This window comes from Stomoxys calcitrans, chromosome 5 (genome assembly GCF_963082655.1).
Source record: "Stomoxys calcitrans chromosome 5, idStoCalc2.1, whole genome shotgun sequence".
Lineage (NCBI taxonomy): Eukaryota > Metazoa > Arthropoda > Insecta > Diptera > Muscidae > Stomoxys > Stomoxys calcitrans.
In genome coordinates this window covers 18078199-18105434 of record NC_081556.1, presented here as the reverse complement: position 1 = coordinate 18105434, position 27236 = coordinate 18078199, and the positions used below count along the sequence as shown (strand labels likewise).

At 36.1% G+C, this 27236-nt stretch overlaps 1 protein-coding gene and 1 long non-coding RNA gene across 2 annotated transcripts; both read right to left on the bottom strand.

Moving 5' to 3' along the window:
- Positions 1–200: 200 nt before the first annotated feature.
- LOC131997662 (uncharacterized) lies at positions 201–861 on the bottom strand. Its single transcript, XR_009398331.1, has 2 exons — positions 430–861; positions 201–343 (listed from the first exon to the last, which is right to left on the bottom strand). It is a non-coding gene; the product is annotated as an uncharacterized LOC131997662 (long non-coding RNA).
- Positions 862–3616: 2755 nt separating this feature from the next.
- On the bottom strand, positions 3617–19727 carry LOC106084347 (putative fatty acyl-CoA reductase CG8306). The gene is made up of 8 exons (XM_013247966.2): positions 19407–19727; positions 11144–11737; positions 10980–11089; positions 8752–8944; positions 4635–4772; positions 4363–4482; positions 4045–4302; positions 3617–3921 (listed from the first exon to the last, which is right to left on the bottom strand). Exons 1-8 carry the CDS (start codon positions 19412–19414, stop codon positions 3786–3788), a joined length of 1557 nt encoding a protein of 518 aa, XP_013103420.2. The 5' UTR covers positions 19415–19727; the 3' UTR covers positions 3617–3785.
- Between the last annotated feature and the right edge of the window lie 7509 nt (positions 19728–27236).

Sequence of the window (27236 nt, the reverse complement as noted above, 5' to 3'; positions counted from 1 at the left end):
CATGATACGGACAATATCCTCAGTTCTCATTTAGAACCTCCATCCATAAACAAAGATCATTTCTGTGCGATCATAATTATTGACGCAGAGTTTTAGCCATATCACCTATTATCGCAGCCATATCACCTGTTATCGTACTTTTACACACACCCGATTTTGTGCAATTATTATTTTGAACTAGGAACAAAAATCTGTATATCCAATCTTTTTCAGTTTGGAAATTTATTCGTCACTAAAATCAAGTTTTAACATGTAAAACCATATCCCGTAGTGGATATTTGCATAGCGCCGTCAACAAGCGGCTCCGACCTTCGGCAACAAGAAAAACCAGCCGATAAATCATCTCATTAAAAGAGATTGTAAATAAAAAAAATAAAAAAAGATAAAAAGGGGTTGGAAAGTCTAGTGGGTTAACTTTAAGAAACTTACTTTGAAAATGAATTTGTTGGTACGCTGATAAATAATCCTATTTACGGATGATGGTGCAATTGGAAGATTTTTCTTTGTCTTAAAAACACTCAATAACAACACGTTGCATATATTTTCCCAGTTGAAATGCAATTGACAATAATTGTGGGAGAATTTCCAATGCGAATAAATATAGGTATAATTTTTTTCTTTGATCACTTTCCTATTTCTGTTTTACACACTCTTTCGTCACTTGATCTTAATTTTGTATTTTTTCTAAATTTATTCGTAATTGTTTCTCTCGTAATTATTTAATTATTCTCGCAATAACAATAATCCACCGTGACCGAATTTCACATCGAAAATTTCAAAACACTTCAAAATCTGAAAATGAAATGAATTCTGGCTGAATCTGCTGCTGACTTGACTTGCTGAAACCCCGTTGACAGTTGACAGTTTGTGTGTTACGAAGGTGGAAATAAAAAAAGAAAAAATTAAAATCGAATAATCGGGATCTAAAATTTGCCTAATCGATTAAAACAGTACGTGTTATTGTTATCGAAGATAAATAATGTGCCGCAGTACGACACTTCTTTGGGAATTTTTACATGGCATAGTAGCTCACAAATGTTGCCAACATCCTCTAAATGTTAACTTCTGCTAAGGTGGCTTCAGACATTAAAACGGAAGAAAAACACAAGTTAATTAGAAATACAGGATTCACTAATAGAAGGTTAGGTCACATGCAAAAACACAAAGTGGATAGGCCCCATAAACATCATTAAGGATGTCAAATCTGACGATTGAAAATGTCATCATATAGGAGAAAACGTAAACAAAGAATGAATGTAAAAAGAGAACAAGTTGACATCCTCAATGCCAAGTACTGCCAAATATTAAAAAAAAGTATATCGGCTGATCGCTTGGCTTAACCTTATTCAGTGAATCCTGTTAGAAATAAAAAAAACCAACTTTCTTGTTACTTTATTTTTTTGTTATTTTAAAAGTGTTTTGCAAAAATTATTTTAAGGTTAGAAGGAAAAAAGTGTCTACAATCGATTGAAAACTAACTAAATCAGATTCATTGTTCACACACACAGACACTTAGCGTCAGTTCTAACCTCTAAACTACGGTGGCCATCGGCAACATAAGTCATGTCAGATTAATAAGTAATTAGTTCATATGATCTTATTACTGCTCTTAACGCAAATAGTAAAACAAACTATTAAATGGGTATATTACATTTGCCAAGATATATTCATTTGCAGATAGTGGCAGTTGCCCAACAACAAAATATTGAGTGCACTATCTGTCAAAATCAGTGATTAGTGCAACTCTGATTTTGTGTATGTTACCATTTTTCGTCGTTTGTGTGTTATAGTTCTTAACTATAATACACACACACAACCAAAACTCGTTGACAAATAGTGCACGTCGTAAGAAAAAAAAACTGTACTCAGCTGTTTACTATACACTACCTGTGTCAATATGTCTTGACATTTAACGTGTTTTATTTATTGCAATCCCAAGGCAGCCGGTTGTACGTACCGGATTGACCCGATGAAGTACTTCAAGGCAAGGGCTGTCGCCTAAAGCTGGCAAACAATCATTAATCGCAACATTCGATATTTTTAATGATAAATATCGATTGCATCAATACTACCGTCTATTTCCCATCACCCATATTTCAAACAAAAATGAGAACTATAAATCAGGAAACGATTTATATAGAAGCAATATTAATACACAGACCAAGTAAAACCAATGTTAATAAAGTCAGTTAGAAGTCATAATCATTGTACAAAATGTTAGCCTAATCGGATGGATATTGAGCCCTCTATGGCGTAATGTATCTTATATTCGGTGTCGGATTGCTTATTTTTGTTTAGTTTTGCAAAAAATTTACCTTTTGCGATAGTATCCATCCATGACGAAATTAAAGGTGGTCTCATTTGTACAGCAACCATGAATCATATGGTGCAATCTGCCATCTTGTCATCAAGCTTATCGTACTTTTGCCAACACACGCAAAGAAATTTGTGTGCGTGTATACGTGTGCGTACATGAGCAGAGAATACGTGAGAAAGAAGATAACAACAAAGAGAATGCAAACAAAAATCTGTCATCTTAATACCGTCAAACCTGGGCGGCTGTTAACAGCTGTGAGACCACCTTTATAAATCCGCGTTGGGGTCGATTGTGGATTGCAACCCACCTTCGGGAGGAACGTCAAAAATCCCAGATATTGAATGAAACTGATAATAATTTCGACATTTGTACCACCACTGAAATTTTATTCTGATGTTCACGCCGCGATTGAAACACAGGCGTTCAACGTCAACATTTTAATCAATTGTTCTAGCCATTAATTCCACTTACGTTATTTGGCTCTTCCTATTGATTTTAAGATTCAGTTCCTTAGGTGTGAAGAGATGCTTTCCATCACACCCGTCATAATTCTGTTGGAAACATACTTATTCACCGCGCTTTGCCAAAGCCATACCAATCTTTTACGGTATGTGTGGTGTTCATTGCTGTCATGAAAAGCTTAGCTGCAAGCTACCGGGCGCCTCCACAGGTTGCGGATAGTAAAAAGCTCCATACGGAGAAGCTACAACAGCAGTCGCGCACAATTAGTGGTATCGAGTGGAGAGTCTCAGTGTGGCCGAGCGGCACCGGCTCTTGCAAAATACTGAGTGCCTAAGATGCACGATATGACAAGGTGAGTTATTGGCGCCTTTAAATAACCAATGGCCACCTTGTTTTTGCGGCGATCGGTCCTTTGGACCAGAACGAGCTTGCTCACACAGGAGCTTGACGAGGATCGCCACCTCCACATGAAAAATGTGGCTACAACAGTAATTCTTATACGATTTGTCAAACTTTTTTCAAACCGATCTTAATTGATTCTCATAAATTGAAATTCCGATTATACTTCTGTGAAAGGGTAAATAAGTTATTTCCTTAGTTTCGAACTCCGCAGTTGAGTCTTTAAGCCTGTTATGACCTCAATTTATAGTTGTTTTTATTTCTATTCATGAAAAACTTTGTGCATAAAACTTTACAAATGCCTTCGATTGCAAATGACAATGGGCTTTCAATTATGAAATATTCGTTTTGAAATGTCTTAAATGAAAAAACCAATTGATTGTACAAAATATTTCAATTATTAAAAAAAATCATCAACAAATTTTTTCAATACCACAACTGTCGAGTGCATACATGTGAATGTATCTATGTTTTTATTAATTCCAAGCTTTAATATAAATAACAAATTACCAAAAATACATTATCCACTTTTTTAAAAAATGTTAAGTAAACATATGAAATATTTATATGCATTAAAAAAATGCAAATAATTTTAATGATAAATGCATTAAAGAGCATTAAAGCCCATGTAGACGAGAGGCATAACTAGTGCAGCTTTTGGAGAAGAGATGCCAAAGCAAACCAGCAATTTGAAAATGCCATAGTAAACAAGCAATTGCATGGCAACATGAAGACCCAGCAAACTGTAAGGAAAAAGTAAAGAAATTAAAAGATAAAAAACACAAAGTTTAAGATTGGATCTTTAAAAAACCTTTAGCAAATTTTTAAAAATTTAAAAAATATTCCAAAATTATGTGTGTACTTACATTTTATCCTTTTTCCTGGCAGCCTCTAAATTCTTTGGTGATTCTTTGTTCAGATATTCACGTACACCCATATGCATATTCTTGAAATATTCCTCCCAACATAAAGTTTCAATGTCAATGCCAAAGAGCTTCTTATCCACCGGATCCATTGACTTTGCCAGTTTGATGGCTAATTTATTGTCATAATGCCATTCGGTGAAAATGAATCTCTCCAAAGTATTTAATGAATTCCAAACGTTACGGTGCAGTCTCAACAAGCTGGGAATGGAGAAATAAAATAATAACCAATATTGGGTAACTAAACGACTTAAAACTTACATAGGTCTGCCCCCAGTGACAACAGTCAGTAGATCAAGGAATATAGCTGGTATAAAGTGGAAGAAAATGGCGCCCAAACGGAATGCTGTTAAATTTTTCACAAATTGTAGACGAGGATACCTAAAAACATAAGAAAACAATTGATAAAGTTATGTGTTGAAGGGGTAGTTCGTAACGGAAATATTATGAATTTAATTCTAATGAAGGGAAACATTTGCCCATTTTCGTTCTTCAAAATGTGTTACGTTTGTTCTCTTTTCGTGTTTACTTACCATACTGCTGATGCAAGGGGATATTCATGCATTCCTGCATTAATTTGAGCCACAAGTTTTTCGAAACGGAATGGTTTGTATGTACTTGAGGTAAGGTGGAAAATTTGCAATTGGTCCGGTTTGTTACCATTTTTTACTCTGAAAATATATAAAAGAATGAAAGAATTTAAAATACGTTAGTTTGTAATTTGCTAAAAATAATAGATTTTATAGAGAATACAATCTGGGGGGCTCTACAGTGAAGTGAACTGGATCAAAACACTGCACGGATAAGAACTTTTATAAAGAATAGTATTTAAACAAATACAAAACTCTAAAAAATATTGTACAGGCTTTAAGTGCTTTTTTCTTTTAGTTATTATTGAATTCTTAAATAATTCTCAGAATATAAAAAAAAATGTAAGGCGAAACAAGGATGATAGTATTCCCACGGATTTATTACCGTTATGGGCACCGAAGGCAAATTCGCTTTATCATGTGATCTGCCTTCTCAAGCATAAACGGGATATTTCATAAGTATTCGAAAAACCCGGCCAAATTGAGAGGCTTGTTGTGAAACAAACTCGCGTCCATTAAATTATTAAAGTTTATTATTTTTCTTCTATTTGCTCAGACCAGGTTTCGAACCCGAAAACACAGAAAAATCTAAATATCTAATGTTGTGCTTGCGCTTAGCCACCTCAGCCAAACGCTCACCCCATGTAACAGGGGCAAAGTATACACAAGACCATTGAGCTCACTGAATACACACACAAACTTCTATAAAATAGTTTCAATTTAGCAGCACTTTCATTTAACATTTGGGCAGCACTGACATTTTAGCCAAGACACCCCCAGTTAAGTTTATCGTGAACAACGACCACATATTATTTGATTGTAAGACTTATCGTACAACAAATGTATGTTCCTTTTTCCATTAAAGAGCGTTGTTAATAAAGGGTGATTTTTTTGAGGTTAGGATTTTCATGCATTAGTATTTGACAGATCACGTGGGATTTCAGACATGGTGTCAAAGAGAAAGATGCTCAGTATGCTTTGACATTTCATCATGAATAGACTTACTAACGAGCAACGCTTGCAAATCATTGAATTTTATTACCAAAATCAGTGTTCGGTTCGAAATGTGTTCATTCACCGTAACGTTGCGTCCAACAGCATCTTTGAAAAAATACGGTCCAATGATTCCACCAGCGTACAAACCACACCAAACAGTGCATTTTTCGGGATGCATGGGCAGTTCTTGAACGGCTTCTGGTTGCTCTTCACTCCAAATGCGGCAATTTTGCTTATTTACGTAGCCATTCAACCAGAAATGAGCCTCATCGCTGAACAAAATTTGTCAAAATTTGAACACATTTCGAACCGAACACTGATTTTGGTAATAAAATTCAATGATTTGCAAGCGTTGCTCGTTAGTAAGTCTATTCATGATGAAATGTCAAAGCATACTGAGCATCTTTCTCTTTGACACCATGTCTGAAATCCCACGTGATCTGTCAAATACTAATGCATGAAAATCCTAACCTCAAAAAATCACCCTTTACGATCTGAATATAAAAATAGTTAAAATTGAGGTTCAAAGTTAAATGTCAAATTTACCCTTTCTTGTACTGGTAAAGTAACGGTAAAAGTTGTGGACAGTATAAGGCGCTAATTTCGATCTTCGCATCATCAGATGTTCAATTATACCATTGCAAAGTGCAAAGTTTGAAAATAAATGAAAAATATTTAAGAGAAGAGAGAATTTTTGGCATTGTTGTGAATGAACAGTTTTTGCTTTTAAACCTCAATTTTTGTTTAAAAATATTTTTGACGCTTGTTATTAGCGTCAGCTTGCTAGACATTGCATGTTTGGGCTATTTTATGCTGAGAGGTAAATTGCTTATGTGAATCACAAATAAATTATATAAAAATAAAGAAATTGAACTTCGCACATAGACTGGTTGGTGGCGCTTGCGAATATAGAAAAATTAGAATTATCTAAGAACATGTCGCAAGCAGAATTTTGCTCTCAATGGCATGCAGTTTGCGTCATTTGCATTTTCTAAATATGCATAATTTCCTTTCCCGTGAGGGAAACTATGGCGTAATGAACGTATATAGGGTTTCTGCAGTCGTAGCTTCCAGTATGTGTATCTTTCTATAGAATAATTTTTTTATTTTTTTTTATTAATTTTTTCGGCAGAACTGCTTGCTTCGAAGAAAAATAAAATAATTACCGAAACTTTAGTTATGCTCTCGTAAACATACCGTAAATGTAGGAAAACGTGTCAGCTATTTTATTTAGCTCTATGAAAACACATGCAAACGATAAACGAACGTCTGTCGACAGTAAGGTAAGTAGAATTCAGTAAAAAACAAAATTTTATATTCCGTTTTCTCGTCAGCTGATAAAATTTGAAGTTTCAAGAAATTTCAAAACTAAAAATTTATGTTCAGAAAACTGTCTTTCTTCTATTCTACGATTTCTCTGTGGAATTTATTGTTAATAATTAAAGTTGAATGGGTAGTCCACTATGAAAAGGCGGCCAGTCTGATCTGTGGTGAAAGGTAAATGAAAAAGTGAGACATATGTGATAAGAAGAAATTACAAGAAGAGAGTAGGAGGTAAGCGCCAATATGGCCTGTTGTATCCGCTTATCCATGTTAGGACTGTCATGAAACTGGGGTCTATTCAGGGATTCCACACACTCCGCCCCGGCACGAAATGATTTTAAGCACCACCACATCAGTTGAAACTCTGAGCTCCAATTTGTTTGGTGTTCATCGTCATTACAAGAAGCTCAGGTTGCGGTTAGTGGAATGCTTCGTATACGAAGTAGCTGCAATTGGAGTCGCGGATAATCAACGGTATCGAAGGGACAGTCTCAGTTAAAGGCCGGGCGGCAACGGCTCTTGCTAAAATACTGAGTGCCTGTAATACTCGATGTCACAAGGCGATGTATTGGCTTCTTTTAATAACCAATGACGATAACGTTCCCGCGGCGATTGTCCTATGGACCGGAACGAGCTTGTCGAGAATCGCTACCTCCTCATACTAATGTGGCTAAACTTCAGCAACAACTGAATTCGAAAAGTGTAAATACCTTCCCAGATTTTTTTTTTGTGTCTAACGTATAGCCCCAATACAGTCCCTGTCTCATGAAACCCTCCTCAGTCTGCCGCAGCATCCGTAGTGTCCAGAAGGGAATCTTCGCCGGATTCTGTCTTCCCGTGCGGATAAGGGTGGTAACTGTCTACCCATCTCCTCGTTGTTTAATGTCCTCTCACTATTCTAGAAGGCCCCCATCGCGTACTCCTTCAAATGGAGAGACGTCTCAACTTCTCGCATCACTACGTGGAGGGCAGTCTTCTTCGACCTGCTCTTGAGTTATGCCTGAAGTTTTTCGACGTCAGAGGAGGCGAATAATTGAGATAAACACGAATTAAACTTCAAATTATTGCAAAATGGAGTGTATTGAAGTTAGAATGTATTAGAGGATTGTTCAAAAGGATGTCGATAAATTTTTAAATGAATTGCCTCTCACGATTAAGCTGAGTATGCACCTCTAGCGAAATTTACTGTTGCAGCCATGACATTTATGCCGCCACTGAAAAATAGTTGTGTAGAATACAAGATGGCGACAAACATCTATTTATAATTTTCGCTGAATTTTAATCATTTACGCTAATAAAGTACATATCTGCTGAAATTAATCATTTCTATTTGCAAATAACTTTATTCCATTTAGCATGGAGCTATTAAAACATAAATTTTCTTTCTTTTCTTCGTAGTTGCAAGAAAAATTTCATCAATGCCTATTATGTCACCCTGTTACGCAAAGAAAATTTTTTTGAGCTGCGTACCTGCCAGCGAAATTATCGGTAACGGTACTGGTAACAAAAATTTTGTTTAGGATATGTCAATGCATTTCTAATAGTAACGGAAATTTCGCCAGAGGTGCAGATTGCGCTTAACAACCAAACTTATTAATTTGTATAAATAAAAATTAAAAAAAGGAACAACCAATTAATGTGTATGTTTTTGGCATCGGACCCCTTTAAAAGATTGTAGTTTTGTTATAAAATAAACGACCTCATGATTACCGTATTTTATATGAAATAATTTTTCACTTACTTTAAGGCATCCACATAATAACCCGTTGTAATGATAGCATTAGTCACCACATCCACTGGTATATAATCCATAATAACTGAAGCATCCAAAGGTAAACGTCTAATCACACCTTTGGCAGCACCCATAACAAAGCCTTGTGGACCATTTTTTGAAATTGTCCAACCAGGGACCGGTTCATGCCAGGCAGCGGTAACTAAAAAACAAAAAGATAGAAAATTATATTAAAAACTCATCATACTTTCTTTAAGCTATTCCAAGAGCTATAAAACATTAAATGCCAAAACCACTAACTATTTGTCGCTCGATTCGTTCGCCAATTCTTCAAAATATGTTTTTTTTTCTTTTGCTGAATTCAATGAAACGGCGAGAGAATCGCCGTTTCATTGAAACGGAAATAGTTCCAATAGTTTGCACATCGGAAATAAACGGAAAAGCCTGACAAATGTTGAGTATATACTGCGTATAGGCTCATAATTTGGCTCAAATTGGAGAAAGATCCTCTGGCCCTGAACGAGCGTCGTTAGACCTACACAAACAAACAATGCACTACTAAACTACTTTTAAATTTCTCATGAACATTCCCTTAAGGAACAGGGGATACTTCTCTCATACCAATGAGTGCAGTTCGACTAAAGTTTAAGCTCAATGACAAGAGACTTATTTTTTATGCCGAATCAGAACGGCGTTCGAGAATAGCGACAACAGAGACACCAGAGAAGTTTTAACATGGCAGGATACCTCACAAATGTAGCCAGCATTAGTAAGGGATAACCATCGCTGAAAATTTTGTCTGGTGTTTACGCCGGGATTTGAACCCAGGTATTTGGCGTCATAGGCGAACATGCTAACCTCTGCCCCACGGTGGCCTCCAAGTGCACTACAATGGTCTAAAGCGTCATAAGAGTCTCAATGACAACTCGAGTGCCCAATGCTGGATGTCTGAACGATAGACATACAGATTAAATGTGAGGAAACTCATATAATGAGCCGGTAAGGAAAGACAAAAGTCGGGTGGTGCCGACTATATAATATCCTACACCTACCCTATAAGTAGTTTTTTTAGCTATATCAGTATCTCTAAAATAATTGTTAGAGAATTGGTTAACAAATGACTACATTATTGCGATATTCCTCAAAATCGGACTAACATATATATGGGAGCTTAATAAAAATTGTAACCGATTTTTTTCCAATTTAAATTGTCTCTTGGCTAAAAAAAATGCGACCTTAACTTTGTTCACAAATTATCGCCTTGGGAACAGGGTGGCCATTGGTTATTTAAAGGCACCAATATCTCGCCTTGCCATATTGAGCATCATAGGCACTCAGTATTTGTGCAAGAGCCGATGCCGCCCGGCCTATTCCTGAAACTCTCCGCTCGGTACCGCTGATTGTCTGCGACTGCCATTGCAGCAACTCCGTATGGAGCATTCCACTATTCAGCCTGTGTGGTGCTTACAGCTATCCCGGAGGGAAGTCATAGGGAATGCGGGCAACACCTGAAGTTGCAATATATGGTGGATTCGGCTATAATTTAGCATGTGAAGTACACTTATGTCCTTCAATAACTACATCAAGTTACGTAAATATAGGTCCAAATATAAACAAAGCCTTACTTTAATTGGCTATGACAGAACATTTGATCCACTAGCCGAACGTAGAATAGCGATCCAAGCGCCTCGATCTTATGCGCTCATTTTATAATCTTTGACACGTTTTGAGGTGTTTCCCACCATTTAAACAAAGCCACTGCATAGAAAACTTTTGCGGTTTAAACCCTTAGAAGCTTCAATTTTTCCAATCACTCTCACAAAATACCACCCAAAAAGATTTATAAGTACTCAGAGCATATAAACACACATTAAACGTCTCATATTTTGATTCAGCAGAACCATTCAGAATTACGGTGGTTGTCCAAGGTTCAGTCATCCGGATATCCATGCCTTACAACTCCAAAGAATAATTTAAATTTTTTCTCATTTTTCAAGTTTTTTTCCTGTTAGGGCGAAGATTACTAAATTTTAAAATTTGTTGTTATGGCTTTTTTGTTTGATTCTCTTTCGAGATGAGCTGAATGATCGGAGACTGCAATTGGAAAAGGAAAGCCAAAGATAGCAAATCTACAAACAGATTTTCAGTAGTACACAAAAAATTATCAATCTTTAGCTTAATGTTGCATATGTTTTAAAAAAAAACTATATTATATTAATAATCTGTAGCATACGTACTCATACTGGGTCTGACAATACCACATGCAAAGCGAGTGGCAGCCTTTGCCACTTCATGTTCAGCCAAATGTTTTGTGAATGTATAGGTATTGGGATGGTCCTTTAGAAGTCTAAAATAACTAGAATTTACAACAGATTCAAATGTTTCTGCATGGTTTACTTACTTAGGCTCCATTTCTTTTAGAGCACTATCACTCGATTTATTGACCAGGTCAATGACTTTCTCTGGGTCATCAGGAGCAGGATATAATTTCTCTTCCACATCCGTCAGGTAGGAATTAACATATGCACTGGAGACATGTACCAAAGAGTTCAATTGCTTGATTTGTGAGCACAATTCGACCACACGTCGTGTACCCAGCAAGTTAATGCATGTTGTTTCTCGTAAACCTTGGAAGAAATCTAAGGTGGCAGCCGAATGTATGACTACATTAACATTATCGATCAACAATTGACGATCTGCTGCGGATAAACCCAAATTTTCTTGACCCACATCACCTTCGACGGGTTTAATTTTGGCAAAACGATCTTCTAGTTTCATTTCTTTGAAACGATTGAAAACAGAGTTCTTCTTTACATCCTCCACACGCTGTTCCACTGATTTGCCTTTCTTGGCGCGCATCAGTATGTAGAGGGTACCAATTTCTGGTATATCACGTAAGAGTTTTTCAATAATTGTCACTCCCACGAAACCGGTAGCTCCCGTGATGAAAACATTTTTACCGGCATAAAATCTTCTAATGGGTGATTGAAGATTGCTGTAAATTAGAAAAACCAATGAAAAAAAAAATAGATTATTATTGGTGGAAGCATGAGAAAAAGGATTATTTATGAATTATGACAAAAAAAAACGATTTCAAAAGCTTATATTACAAATTTGTTGGAGTATTTACAAATAAACACTTGTTTTTCACGAATCCTTTTTTGAAACACAACAACAATTTCAGTGATAGCATGTTGTTGTTGTTATAGCCATATTTGAATGTGGAGTCGGCGATCCTCGTCAAGCTCCTATAGCGAGCAAGCAAGTTCCGGTCTATACGACCGTTCGCCGCGGGAACATGATGGCAATTGGTTATTTGAAGACGCCAATAACTCGCCCTGTCGTATCGACGTCATGGGCACTCATGACATAATTTACAGGTTGTGTAGCGTTAACAGCTGAGTACAATCCTTTCACGAGAAGTGCACTATCAACGAGTTTTGGTTGTGTGTGCGTACTATAGTTAAGAACCATGACACACACAAACAAAGAAAAATGGCGCGAATTAGTAACATACACAATATCCCTCCAAACATTTTCTATCGTGCGAGTCACTAAATCTGCACTCAAGGAAGTGGAAAACAATCTCAGGCGATATCATTTTTTACTATAATTAGTGTCTCGGTACGGGAGAAAACGTGCCACTTGGCGAAATATACCAATGAGTGACTAAATAGGGACTAAAAAAAGTGTAAAATTCGATTATCAACGTCATTTATAAAAATAAATTTTTATTTGCCAAATGTTTTTTTTTACCTTTTAGAGTGAGGCTAATTTTTATATCTTTCTAATTTATTTCTTTTCCAAATCAAGATTAATAATCGAAGATTTTATTTGCAATGATTTTCCCTGACTGTGCACTCAAAATTTTGTTGGGCAACTGCCACTACTAGTAAATGAATATATCTTGAGTTTAGCTGCGAGCAACCGGGTCCACAGGTTGCAGATAGTGGAATGCTCCATACGGGGTAGCTACAACGGCAGTCGCGGACAATCAGCGGTATCGAGTGGAGAGTGTCAGTGAGAGGCCGGGCGGCAAATACTGAATGCCTATGATATTCGATATGACAAGGTGACTTATTGGCGATCCGTCCTTTGGACCGGAACGAGCTTGCTCACACAGGAGCTTGGCAAGGATCGCCACCTCCACATGAAAAATGTGGCTACAGCAACGTTATCGCTGCGATCGGTTCCATAAGCCGAACGATCTTGCACGCTTATAAAGCTTGAGAGGATCGCTATCTCCACATGCAATTATATTGGCTACATCAACAACAACAATCTTCTTAGAATTTAAACTCAATGTTTCGATGTGTTGCACATGAAATGAAAAAATGAATATACCCCCAAATCTGTTGTGGTGGGTATAAAAATGTAATCACCTGGTTGCATGACCACATCCTCTACAAATCGTTTATGAAGATGTATCAGCATTAGAAAATGAGAATGCCATTTTTATACTCACACATCATATAAAAAGTAATATTTCAGTGCCGTCAGTACTTTTATGTCATTATATTAAGATAAAAAAAACTTGAGAGGGATTCATTAAACCCATATTAACTTTTCCAACACCCTTTTCTATTAAAACGGATGTTGGTATTCTTATAATACACTTAATAGCTTATTTCTTAACAAATATTTCCCACAAAATTTTAATAATCTTTCTTTCGTACCTTTTTTGTTGAAAATAATATTTCCGTTATTTTGCACACACGTACACACATACCATATCTGCCTAATACCATATGGCAGACTATGACTATAGCTTTTGACGATGATACTTTGGATATGAATTAAAATTATGAAAGAAAAAAAAAGATGACCATGTGTTCGTTGGTGGTTTGCGGAAGAAAAACGCTATGACGTTGACAATGGCCAAAGACGAAAACTGAAACTTTCACTTTCTTTTTCGTCGTTTTTTTTTTTGTATGGGGGGGTTATAATTTTAATATGTACAAATATTTTCGTATTAGTTTTCTTCACCCAGATTATTTTACACTTTCCATTCTTCTCATTGGCATTGTTGTAGAAGATACGTAAAAATGTGTAGTTATTGAATATTTGCTTCTTACAATTTTTCTTCTGAATAGGTATTAAGCGATTTTTTGCCGTGGTGGTAACATATGAATGGAGTTCATTCAAGGTTTTTGAACTTTGTGACCCTTAAACGAAAGAAAGTCTGCATGAATGTTTAGAGTGGCTTTGAAATGTGTCGATATAAGCGTTATTTAATATCAATAACTTTCCCTCTCAATGAACTACCACCTATTAATTGATTGTAATTAAGGGGTTCACCTTCCAAATCACGGCTGCAGGCAAATCATAGTTAAAAACAAAAAATTTAAGAGAATTTAAGAGTGAAGAGAATATCCTAAGAATAGGTCCCTCTTAGAGAATAGAGCCTTGGCCTGCATAACAAAATAAACATGTCTAAACTTGAATGGAAAATCACTAGTATTTACTTATACATATATTGTTTTATTTAATAATCATTGTTGTAGTTAATTGCAACTTTATTTACTGTAATTATTGTTTACATCAGTGAACACTTAAATAATGTCTAACAGGCATTAACTCTATGGGTGTGAAATAGTCTTAAACTATTGTAACAATAATTTCTAAGAGGTACTCTTATGCGGTGTTTACAAAGAAATGTGTAATCATAAATTGCAGATATTGAAAGATTTTGGCAATAGCCGTAATCAACACGTACACACGATGATCATGGTCATGATGTGCCATCTAAAAGGGCCATTAGCCTATTGATTAGCAAATATGCAGAGAGGGAGGGAGAGCTGCATATAAATCTCCAATCAAAGTTGGTCGAATCACTGCTCCAAAAGCCAGTAAAACTTGATAAGAGTAATTTAAACAAAAGTTGACAGATTTATGAGCCTTTCAAGCACTTATCAATTACGAAAAAACAAACACAGGTTGCTTAATGAAGACTACAAACAATACAAGTAAATTTAGTCCATGCGCATAAAGCATTATAAGGTGAGAAACAGCAAGTCATAGTATTTTCATAATTAGACAATGGGCACTGTTATGTTACCATTGTATCAAAGTATAGCAATAGATGAATGTGTGACTGGGTAGTATTTGAACCACAAACTTTTCTCAGCTAACGTGATCTTGAGCCTTAAGCCTTATACTAAATTCATTCACGTTGAAAGTGACTATTATTTGAGTGCCTTATTAGACTTCATAACATAAACAAAATTCATCGAATTAGAAAGGTAACAAAATACAGTTGAATGTAGGTCAGTGTATTCGAAAAAAAAAAAAATTATGGGAAAACTTAACACATGGCCTGACCGATTCGGCTTTGTCTTGAGGCAAACAGCAACAGACCTAGAATCAAAAACCGGTAAACAAGCCGATAGTAATTGCATACTCGAAGGGCTCAGCAGTCAAATCGGGAGATGTGTTTATATGGGAGCAATATCAGACAATCCGATGTCTCAAGCCACACTCGGCTTGGATATGGAGGTCATAGGAAAAGTCACTCTTCAAAATTTCAGCCAAATCGGGCAATATTTGTATCCTCTAAGAGATCAAGAAATCAAATTGGGAGATTTTATATAGGGACAATATCTAGACATAGATCAACAACAAAAATCGAACCCCAACGAAACTACCTTAAGTGGCAATTGGGGTAAATAGAAAAGTCAAAGAGGTTTAAGAAATAAACTTTGTTTTACAACTTATCTTCCTCAAATGTGTTTTGTTAATGTATTTTCATCATTATAGCACTGTTTTGTAGCTTATGTGTGGAATATCGGATCAAATAGAACATCTTTTTAAGATTTTAGAAAAATATTACAGCTGTGACATCAAGCCTTTGACATTTAGATTTACTGCAAAAACCAAATTAAAAATAACAAAATTGTACTCAGTGCTGCCACTCAAGAAAATTATTTCCAACCAAAATTTAAGAAAAATCCTACCAAACCAGTCCAAAACCTACCAAATGTTCTACAAGCAAAATATGCGGCATATGTTTTTATGCGCACCACCAAAGAGTTGGCCATTTTGCAGTTCCATTTGGAACACATCAAATATAGGTTTACCGAAAATGTTGCTTGTAAATACGCAACTAAAATGATTTTTTTTTTGCGTAACAGGGTGACATAATCGACATTGGAGAATTTTTTCTTGCAATTACGAATGAAAATTTGTTTTGATAGGCCCATACAACGTGACAAAATTATAAATTGTTGCTTGTCGCCATCTTGTATTCTAGGCAACTATTTTTTAGTGGTGACATAAATGTCTTCGTTGCAACCGAACACTTCGCTAGAGGTGCATACACAGCTTTACAGTGCATGGAACCCTCAACGTCTGAGTATGAACCAGATCTGAAGAAAATTTGAAAAGATCCTTTAACACTTGTACCAGTTATAGTCAATATCAAAACATGCGTCCTTTTTGCTCAAATTTTAAGCAGTGAGATCTTATGTAACAGTATTTGGACCTTCTAAACGACAAAAAGTGAGTTAATTTTGAGTCATCCCTGGCGATTTTTTTAGTAATTAACTAGTTGTTTATATGTTGAAAAAAATTGAGGTCTGCCTACCAACCTAGCAAGGGAATACCAATACCATACCATTTTTGGTAGGAACCTACCAAAAATGGCAACACTTATCCTGACATAGACCTATTTTGCTCATTTACAACCCCAATATTTCGATGTGTTACAAACGTAATGACTATATTTGAATATTCTCATCTTTTGGAGAGCGTATAAAAAACACTACAACTACTCTTGGATATTTGGTTGGAAGAAAATGCTTTCTGTGATAACATCAGTGGACGGGTCGAAAGGGTCAAAAAGTATTGTGGCTTTCAGCGTTGAAGAGTGCAGTGTAATGTTAAATGTGGCTTTGGTAAAAATTTAAGAACGAAAATAAATTTGAGAAGGGTAGTCAGGTTATTGACCCTATGTGTTCAGCTAAGAACTGATAGATTTTCTTTTACGCCTAACGTCGCTTTTATCGAAAACTCAAATTTTGAAAGTTACGTGGCATTCAGTATGAGCAAATTGAGAAAAATTAACACTCATTTGCTTTCCTAAAAAAACTTGTTATGTACGCTAATTATCCAATTTAAAACAACACAAACTAATGTACTGCAAACAAATTCATATCAACCGGTCCCAGAATTTTGACTGAATGACGACTTATGTACGTAGGTAGTACATCTTGTATTTGTTTATACCTTAATGGGTTAAAACAGCGTAACCCTGACATAGAATACTGGAGTTCAACACATCAGAACTTGTTGTTGTTAATTGCAATCAGGCTCATGCATTTTCGGAATAGTCACCAAGTTTCTTATTTGTATTTTTATTTACGATTCTAAGTGTATTCAAGAGAATTGTTTGTTTTATCCATTAGCTCTTACAAAGAGAGAGAGCGCGCAAAAAGTTGAGAGCACAAACTTAGAACAATGAAATACCCTGCAAACATTTGGGAGTGACTTTCTCACTCCCTACCAAAAATCGGACTTATTTGGCGCTTCATTTTATATGTTTAAGAGATAACAACTCCCTAACAAAAATTTCACTATATTGCTGCTACCGGTAGATGTTACAAACATTTAGAAAAATAAATTCTTTGGGACAAACTTGTTTTTGAAAATATAGTTACAGCGGTCAAAAAAAGTATTCATCATTAGCAAAATTGATAATAAATTCACTTATTTTGGGTAATTGAAGAAAATTTAAAGTAAACAAATAATGCAGTTTTATGCAATAGTTTATTTTTCGTAATATGTTTTAAAATAAATTCAAAAAATAAATTTAATTAGCGCAAAAAATGCAATTTTATATAATAACACCAAAAACAGAACAAAAAAAGTATTCATCATTGATGTGCTATCATCAAAGTCAAATTCAAATATTATTTGGGAATCCCCCTTTTCTGTTTTATTTAGTAAAGGAGGCTTTGCCCTTGACAGCAAATATTTAATTTCATTGAAAATATAGTTTTTGTCAAAATGGGTCGTAAGCAAAACGAGGTTTCTGATGAGGTAAAAGTTTTGATAATAAAACACCACAGGAATGGTTTAACTCAAAAAACTATCAGTGAAATATTAAATAGACCACGATCTACTATACAATCCATCATCAGAAAGTGGACAGAAACGAAAAATGTTGACAATAAACCAAGATCTGGTCGACCAAAAGCACTTTCAGTTGGAGATGTGCGTTGGCTAGTGCGGCAAGTTCAGAAAACTCCGAAGACAAATGCGACCATTCTTCGTAAAAACACTATGGAATATTTAGGGAAGGAAGTTACTACACAAACAATTCGAAATACACTCAAAAGGCATAGTAACAGAGGAAGAACTGCACGTAAGAAGCCCTTTATAAATAAAATAAACCGAGTGAAAAGGCTAAACTTCGCAAAAATGTATGTAAAACAGCCCGAATCATTTTGGAAAAGAGTCATTTTTGCAGACGAGAGCAAGTTTAATCTTTTTGGGTGCGATGGAAAGGTCATAGTGTACAGAAAACCAAATACAGAGCTTGAAGAACGAAACACAGTTGCTACTGTAAAACATGGTGGAGGTGGTTTAATGGTTTGGGGGTGTATGGCGGCTTCAGGAGCGGGAAATCTTGAAATTATTAATGGAGTAATGGATCATAAGTATTACATTGACATTTTAAAGAGGAATTTAAAAGATAGTGCTGTAAAACTTGGGCTTGGTAATAACTTTCAATATTATCAAGATAATGACCCCAAACATTCTGCTTTAAATACCAAGATGTGGATGCTGTATAACTGCCCCAAAGTCATTAAAACTCCTCCTCAAAGTCCCGACTTGAACCCAATTGAACATCTTTGGGAACATCTCGAACGCAAATTGAGAACGCGCAATTTTTCGAGCAAGAGTCAAATGCAACAGGTGATAATGGAGGAATGGACTAATATAGACCAAAATATAACCGCTAAATTAGTCCAATCGATGTCAAACCGTTTAAAAGAAGTTATAAGACGCGGTGGTCGAATAACAAAGTATTAATTTTTTTAAATTATGTTATTTATTTTTTTGTTTTTTTGCAATGATGAATACTTTTTTTGTTTAATTTTTTTGTGTTCAGCTGTAAAATGGCCCTTTTTGTTCCAATAAATACTATTTTTTTCTTTAAAAACAATGAAATTGTGTACATATATATCACACAAGCACTACTGCATCATTAGTTTAATATGTTTTTATTCCAATTGTCTTTTGTAGACTTATTAAAAAAAAAACATTGAATGATGAATACTTTTTTTGACCGCTGTAGTTATTCTTAAGTTGAAAATGTTAACAAAAGATTATTATATTTTACTCCAATTCGAGAATGCTTAACTTCTCTAAAAAGTCACTTTTTGGGATAACTAAATGATAATATTTATATATCGCCAAGTGGCACGTTTTATCCCGCACTGAGACACTAGACTAATAAGGGATATCGCCTAAGATTGTTTTCAACTTTTTTTGTGCCAATTTAGTGACTCGAGTGATACAAAATGTTTGCAGGGTATATTTTGTGCACAAAAATGGATGTATATATGTATGTAAGCCCATTGGTATGTATGCATATAAATGTAAATGGAACGTAGCTTCCAGGCATAGTATGCCTCGCATACCAATTCAATCGTCGCACTTACTCTGTCATTTTGTTGGTTGCTTGCTTTTTTTTAACTTTCCAAGAATCTTCTTTTTATAAACTTTTCACAAAATTCGTTTGCTTAATATTGTTGTTGTGACGCAAAATGCTATGTTTTTTATCTAATCCAAAGACAGCAGTTTGTCAGATTGCGTTTTGTATGTCAGTAGGTATCTGTTTGTTGTTAAACTTTTCACTCTTTCGTGTGGTTCGATCACTCAACACTAACTGGCTGGTTGGTTGGAACATAAAAAAAACAAAAGGAGCGCGAAGACTTTTTAACGTCATTCACCTTCAACTGCGAGAAACTAACTGATGTTTTGCGTTATTGGCAGTAAAAATGTAGAGTCTAAAATTTTATAATTTACACGACTTCAAACTGTTATTCTGCTGTGTTGATGGCAGCGAATAATGATGACAAGAGAGAGAGTGTATTTTAATTTGAACATTGTGAGTTCACAATGAACTAGGGAACCAAGTTTAGAGAGTGAGAGAAAGTATGGTTTTCAGCTTTTACAAATCATGTTGGATAAAATATATGGATGCTAAAATTAACATGTGCTCCAGTGGCACATGTCAGCTGACAAAGTTGATCCCTTAAAATATTAGATAGAATCATCCTCTCTATTAGGGAATTGTTGCGGAAAGCTTTAACGAAATATCATAATTTTTTTTTTGAAACATAATCACATGAAATTTTTTATACCCTTCACCATAGGATGGGGGTAGACTAATTTCGTCATTCTGTTTGTAACACCTCGAAATATGCGTCTAAGACCCCATAAAGTATGCATATTCTTGATCGTCATGTCCTTTAAGCGAGCTAACTTTCGAAGAAGTAAAGCTATGCGCTTGAAATTTTGCACAAATACTTTTTATACTTTTTTAGTGTATGTGGGTTGGGATTGTAAATGGGCCAAATCGGTCCATGTTTTGATATAGCTGCTATATAAACGGATATTGGGTCTTGACTTCTTGAGCCTCTAGAAGGCGCAATTTTGCACGCGGTGTTTTGGTATCACTTCCAACAACTATGCTAAGTATAATTTAAATCGTTTCATAACCTGATATAGCTGCCATATAAACCGATCTTGGGTCTTGATTTCTTGAGCCTCTAGAGGGCACAAATCTCTTCCGATTTAAATGAAATTTTGCAAGTTGTGTTTTGGTTTCACTTCCAACATATGATTAAAATCGGTTCATAACCTGATATAGCTGCCATACAAACCGATCATGTATCTTGACTTCTTTAGCCGCTGGAGAGCGCAATTCTCATCCGATTTGGCTGAAAATTTTCATGAGGTGTTTTGTTATGACTTCCAATTGTGCTAAGTATGGCGCAAATCGGCACATAACATGATATATCTGGAAAAATTGTTTTTGTGTCTCGACTAAGCAGACGTCTTTTTTTTTTTTTACTGCAAAAATTTTATAATTTTTTACTAACGGACTGAGAATAAACTGAAACCCTCCAGGCATCCAATTGCGTATTTTGCAACCGTGATGCCGGGATCCTCACCACCCGACATGGATTATGATGTCGTGGAAGTAGTGGCCTCATCGTCTAATGCACAAAAGGCGGCGAATACATTACCAAGCTCCTACGAGCGCGAAACAACTGAGAACGAACGCAAGAGACTAAGGCATGATGACTCCATTTTACCGCAAAATGTCGACATTTCCCAGCTTAATAAAGCCATTTCAGCTAACAACATTAATGATCAAAACAGATTCTCCTTACTGGGTGTGCTAGGCGATTTGGAAATAAAATCCGTCAAGCAGGCAAGTACAAACGATACACAACGTACCTCTGAGTCCAAGATGGTTCCTGAACCGAAAAAGAAAAATTGGTGCCCACCAATTTTTCTTTATAATGTTAACATAAAAGAGTTGGTGGATGATCTGCGCTCGAAGATACCAGACAGCTCTTTTAAAGTTAAAAACGTCAATAGAAATAAAAGTAAGTTGTACTTTGCCGATGTCAATACGCATACTTCTATGATGACAATTCTTCGATCGAAAAACATAAAATCTCACTCCTTCACTCCTAAAGAGTTGAGACAAGATTCTGTTATCATCCGTGGCCTACATTCCAATACTGATGTGGAACAAATTAAAGCCGAACTAGATGTCCTGGCTCCAGAGACTATAGATACTATTTCCAAATTTAAAACTTCTACATCAATAAAGAACAATATTGACACTGGTCTGTTTATTATTTCCTTGAAGCCTAGCAAGACGATTGGTGACGTTTCCAGCATTCGGGGGATTCTTAATCAAATTGTTTCCTGGGAGAAACCGAAGAGAAGGAGCGATTTACAATGCCATCGATGCCAAAGATGGGGACATATTTCACGCAATTGTAATTCGGCGTATACTTGCGTTAAATGTGATAAGCAACACGAACCTGGAGCCTGCGACCGTGTAAAAACTGATACCTCCGATCCATTTTGCGCTAACTGCAAAGAATCTGGCCATCCAGCAAACTGGAAAGGTTGCCCCATCTACAAAAAATACGCTGCCGCGCGTAAGGAAAGAATAAATAAAGCCATCCAAAACAATGCTACCGCAAAAAACAATGTAAGTAAAGCCATTAATGTTACAACTAATTTCACCGAAAAATCTTTCGCAAACCTATTCCATCAAACTACCCCAAAAAAATCATCAATTATTGAACAATTTCTGAATCTTGCCAAATTATTCTTGGAGCCTGAGGAGCTCACAATTGAGCAAGAGATCAGTATATTCCTCATGGAATATCAGACTATGTCAAAGACAGAGGCAAAGGCAGAATTTTTGCGTCTTCTAAGAAAAGTAAAATCTAATGATCCATAGATCAATAAATGTACTTACCTTCAACGTTAGATCTCTTTTTGATCTAAGTCGCCAAATTGACCTGCGTAACACCCTGATAAACAACAAAATAGATATTGGACTTATCCAAGAATGTCATCTCCGTAGGAGACGAAACTTAAAAATTGATGGCTACAACTTTGTTTATGATGGTTCACCCTTAGGGGCAGGATTCACTGAATAAGGTTAAGCCAAGCGATCAGCCGATATACTTTTTTTTTAATATTTGACAGTACTTGGCATTGAGGATGTCAACTTGTTCTCTTTTTACATTCATTCTTTGTTTACGTTTTCTCCTATATGATGACATTTTCAATCGTCAGATTTGACATCCTTAATGATGTTTATGGGGCCTATCCACTTTATGTTTTTACATGTGACCTAACCTTCTATTAGTGAATCCTGCCTTAGGGGTAGCAATTTTGATAAAAAACAACATCGAATACAATAGAATTGTATTCACCGACATTGGTCTGAACTCAACTTTCGTTCAGATAAATACATCGTTCAACAACACCCAAAAAAGAATCTTAGTTGGCTCTATTTATATCCCTTGCAGTTATGCAGTGCAAAGACTTCAAAGTGATCTTGACAGGCTGTTAGACCTGCTTGCTAGATTCGATGGCTTTATTGTTGGTGGCGACTTGAATGCCAGAAGCCTCTCATGGGGTGACAGTTCCGAAAACTTAAACGGCAAAACACTGCAGGCCTGGCTGCTAGATCACGCGTTGGACGTTGTCCGACTCTGTGACTCTTCGCCTTCCTACCCAAATGGCCCATCTTTTCTTGATCATTTCCTCGTCAGCCCAAATCTTTTGAATACTATAGAAGCAAACTTTAGAATTTCAAGCCTATCTACCTTCTCGGATCATTATCCAATAAAATTGGAACTGAATCTTCACTCCTCTGAAGTTGTCACGAAAGCACCCCAATCTTATACATCTTACAAAGACACCAATTGGATAAATTTTCGAAATGATCTGGATTCTGCTTCCTTGAGCCTTATGCCTCCTTCAAATAGAAATTTGGAAGTCAATGAAATTGACATCTTCATAGACCGATTCAACAACATTGTCACCTCCGTACACGATGCCCATTCCCGCAAAATTATAGTCCATCAGGACAAGCTTCCACTTTCTGAGAAAGTGAAGCGATTTTTTAGAATAAAACACAGTTGGCAGAAAGACCTTAAAAAGATCTTTCACAGAACAGGCAACAGGCGAAGTCAGGAATATATTATTCTCTCGAAGCAGATCCAGCTGCTCAAAACGATAATTAAGGAAACTATAAATATTGAAAACACACAACATTTCAACAAAAAACTGCAAAACATCAGACCGGGGCCATCAGCATTCAGGCAGGTCTATAATATAGTGGGGAAAAGCAAGTCCTCTCTTTGTCACAGCATAATGCACAACGACTCCGAACTGTTCAACAAAGCGGAGATTGCCGAGCAATTCCAAGTGACGTATGAGAGAACATTCAGCCAAAGAACACCAATAAACCCAGTTAGTGACTATGATTCAAGAGTGGCAGATTTTCTAACGCCGCTGCCACACCAAATTTATAATTTTAGTGAAAACTTCCCGGCCATACAGAATCCCGATACTTTCCACTTTACCAGCACTGACACTATCCGAAACATCATCTGCAATATAAATAATAAGAAGTCTAGCGGTGCTGATAAAATTTCAAACTTCATACTGAAACACTTACCACAATCTTCACTACAAATTCTTGAATGTATCTTCAACAACTGCACAAACCTTGGGTACTTTCCGTTGGAGTGGAAAAAGGCCATCATAATACCAATCAAGAAAAAGCCAAGTAGCAAGACTGTAGCTGAATATCGTCCAATTTCTTTGCTCTCCAACGTTGGCAAAATCTATGAACAAATCCTAAAAGAAAAGATTGAGAATGAGTTCATTGTAAATCCTATCTCCGATTATCAGTTTGGGTTTAAAAAAAGCCACTCAACACAACATGCACTGTTGAAATTCCACACGGATATTATCCAGAATCTCAGAATCCAATCCTGTACCGTCGCCATTGCGCTTGACATTGAAAAAGCCTTTGACTCTGCGTGCCACAAGGGAATCCTGTATAAAATGGTAGAGATTGGAGTAGACCCTTACTTGATAAAGATATTGAATAGTTTTTTTACGAACCGTTTTTTCACTGTGAAGATTCAAGATACGATTTCATCTCCGGGCAGCGTCGGTAGTGGAGTTCCTCAGGGGAGTGTTTTAGCGCCTTTTCTATTTAACATTCTTTTGTACGATTTTCCTCACACCAGCCGAGACTCGCAGGCAGTCTTGTATGCCGACGACTGCTTGATATATGGACATCATCCTTCTCCTCAGCTGGCTCTCCGCAATGCATCCGCTCATCTCAAGTTGATAAATGATTTCTACAAGAAATGGGGGATTAGAATTAATGCTCTGAAATCTGAAGCCATCTGCATCAGAAATGCTTCAGGGAAATGCCCAAGAAATGTAGTCCCTGAGAGCAAACTTCTTCAACTTTCACTGGATGGTGTCGACATTCCATTCAGAAATACAATTAAATACTTAGGCATTAATTTCAACAACTTGATGAAATTTAATTCACATGCGAGAGCCACACTACAGAAAGCAAAGAAAATAGCAGCCTCATTTGCGTTTCTATTTAATAACAAATACTTACCGCAAAGCACTAAACTATTGCTGTATAAAGTTGCAATCAGGTCATTACTGCTGTATGGATTTCCTATCTGGTTCTCAATTTCTCCTGTAGTAGTCTCCGAACTTGAAATTTTTGAACGCAAAATCATTAGAAAATGCGTAAACAAACACTTTGAAACTCCAATCAAAAGATTTTCCAATAACATCATATATGACGCCGCAAATGTCCAGCCACTATGTAAATACGCCATGCACCATCAAAAGATATTTAGCGAGAGACTACAAAACCACGAAAATTCACTTTTGTATGATATTTTTAACGCTGAGAAGAACTTACGATGGTCGGATTCGGCCTATTTTTCTCCTATTGCCATACTCAGCGAAATTACTGACAACGACTCCGGCCTCCTACCTCAATTCTACACAAAGGCAACAACCGGCTCTCATAGGGGCTAAAATTCTAGAGATAAACATATATATCAACTTTATTCTTTTTTATTCATTTCTTTTATATTATAAACCCAACTCACCTTAAATGTGCAATCAAAACTTTATACATATGTACCTGGAAAAATTACAAAGAAAAAGACTTTAATAATCGTAAAAAGACTTTAATAATTATTATCCTCACCTTCTGTGATATCGTACTTCGCACGCGTTCATTCATTAAATCATATGTTAATGTTTCATATATACACCCAAACACACGCCGCTGCCACTGAGTGTGCAGAATCGTTTTGTTTTTATTTTGTAAGTGTTATGTAGTTGTAGTAGTGTATTTATTTTAGCAGACCACTTAGCTCTGTATACATCTGTAAAGGCCGAGAGCAAGCCTTGTCTCATTCATTCCCATTGAATGTTCCACATATCAACCCTATCACATAGCATGTAGCGTATTGTACTACACATATGTATTAGAACAAGACATGTATAGTTCTAAGGTTTAAATGTTAACCATTCGTTAAGCATGTACTGTAATGAAAAAAAAAATAATAATATATCTGCCATATAAACCAATCGGGGATCTTTACTTCTTGAGCCTCTAGAGGGCGCAATTCTCATCCGATTTGGCAGAAATTCGGTATAACGGCTTCCTCCATGATCTTCAACATACGTGCCCAATATAGTCTGGATCGATCTATAGTTTCATACAGCTCCCATATAAACCGATCTCCCGATCTTGCTTCATGAGCCCCTACAAGGCAAAATTCTTATCCAAATGGACTGAATTACACAATGACTTCTACAATAATCAGCATTCAATTCATTTATGGTCCGAATCGGAGTATAACTTGATATAGCTCCAATAGCATAAAGTTCTTATTCATTATTCTTTTTTTTTTGCCTAAAAAGAGATACCGCGCAAAGAATTCGAGAAATGCGATCCATGGTGGAGGCTATATAAGATTCGTCAAAGATACCTTGGACCAACCATCTAATGCTTTTGGATATTGTGGCTAGATAAATTGCTACGACCACTAATGTGAGGCTAAGGGAGCTTTCTATTTGGTCATATGGCGGCTACGGACACTTTGTTATCATTGAAGATATCTATCCGTTCACAATTGGTAGAGCAATTTAACTGGTGCGTCACTTGTCTAACTGCCTAGCTAGACCCACTCAAACCCATGGCAGCATCTTTCCTTCTTAACAAATTTAAAGGAACGGTGTTGGTTTCATCGTAGCTCTCCGATGAGGATGATTCCATCAAAACACTTAAGAAACCGATAATTGCTCTTTTCTTGATGTCTGGAAGGATACAATGTTTTAATTTATCAAAATTTTCCAAATAATTCCGCAAATTTTGCAATTACTTTCTATGTAGAACACTCGACTTGAGGTAAAATTACAACTTCATTTGTCGAGTTTTCTTTACCTGAACACTAGCTGCTGTCAGGAATCTTCATTAAAAGTAAATAAAAATTGAAAAAATTTAAGAGTTACCAATAAATAATATTTATATTTTTTATTTACCTGTGCCATTTTGATCCATTTTGGCGCTAGCTTTTGTATTTTTATGTAACGGCTGCTGTTCATAAAACAGTTGACCTTTACAAAACATCTGTTCAAAGTTGTAAATTTCTGGTGCCAAAAAATCAGGTTCTCTATTTTCTAACTGTCAAAATTTGCTCTCTCTCTCGCTCTCCTTTGCTGGCAAATAAAGTACGCGAACGACTTCAAGTAAAAATTTGTGCAGATTTGCAAATTTGAGTTCCCGAACACAGCTATTATTCCTTCCTTTTTCAGAGAATGCCGGTGACTTAAGCACATTGCAGGTCTGGTAAAAATTTTTACTTCTACCAATATATGAAGAT

Coding starts and splice junctions, on each gene's coding strand:
- LOC106084347 (XM_013247966.2), bottom strand. Junction 11,090..11,143: donor CTAAAAGAAATGGAGCCTAA/GTAAGTAAACCA, acceptor TAGTTATTTTAG/ACTTCTAAAGGACCATCCCA. Junction 4,303..4,362: donor GTCACTGGGGGCAGACCTAT/GTAAGTTTTAAG, acceptor CTCCATTCCCAG/CTTGTTGAGACTGCACCGTA.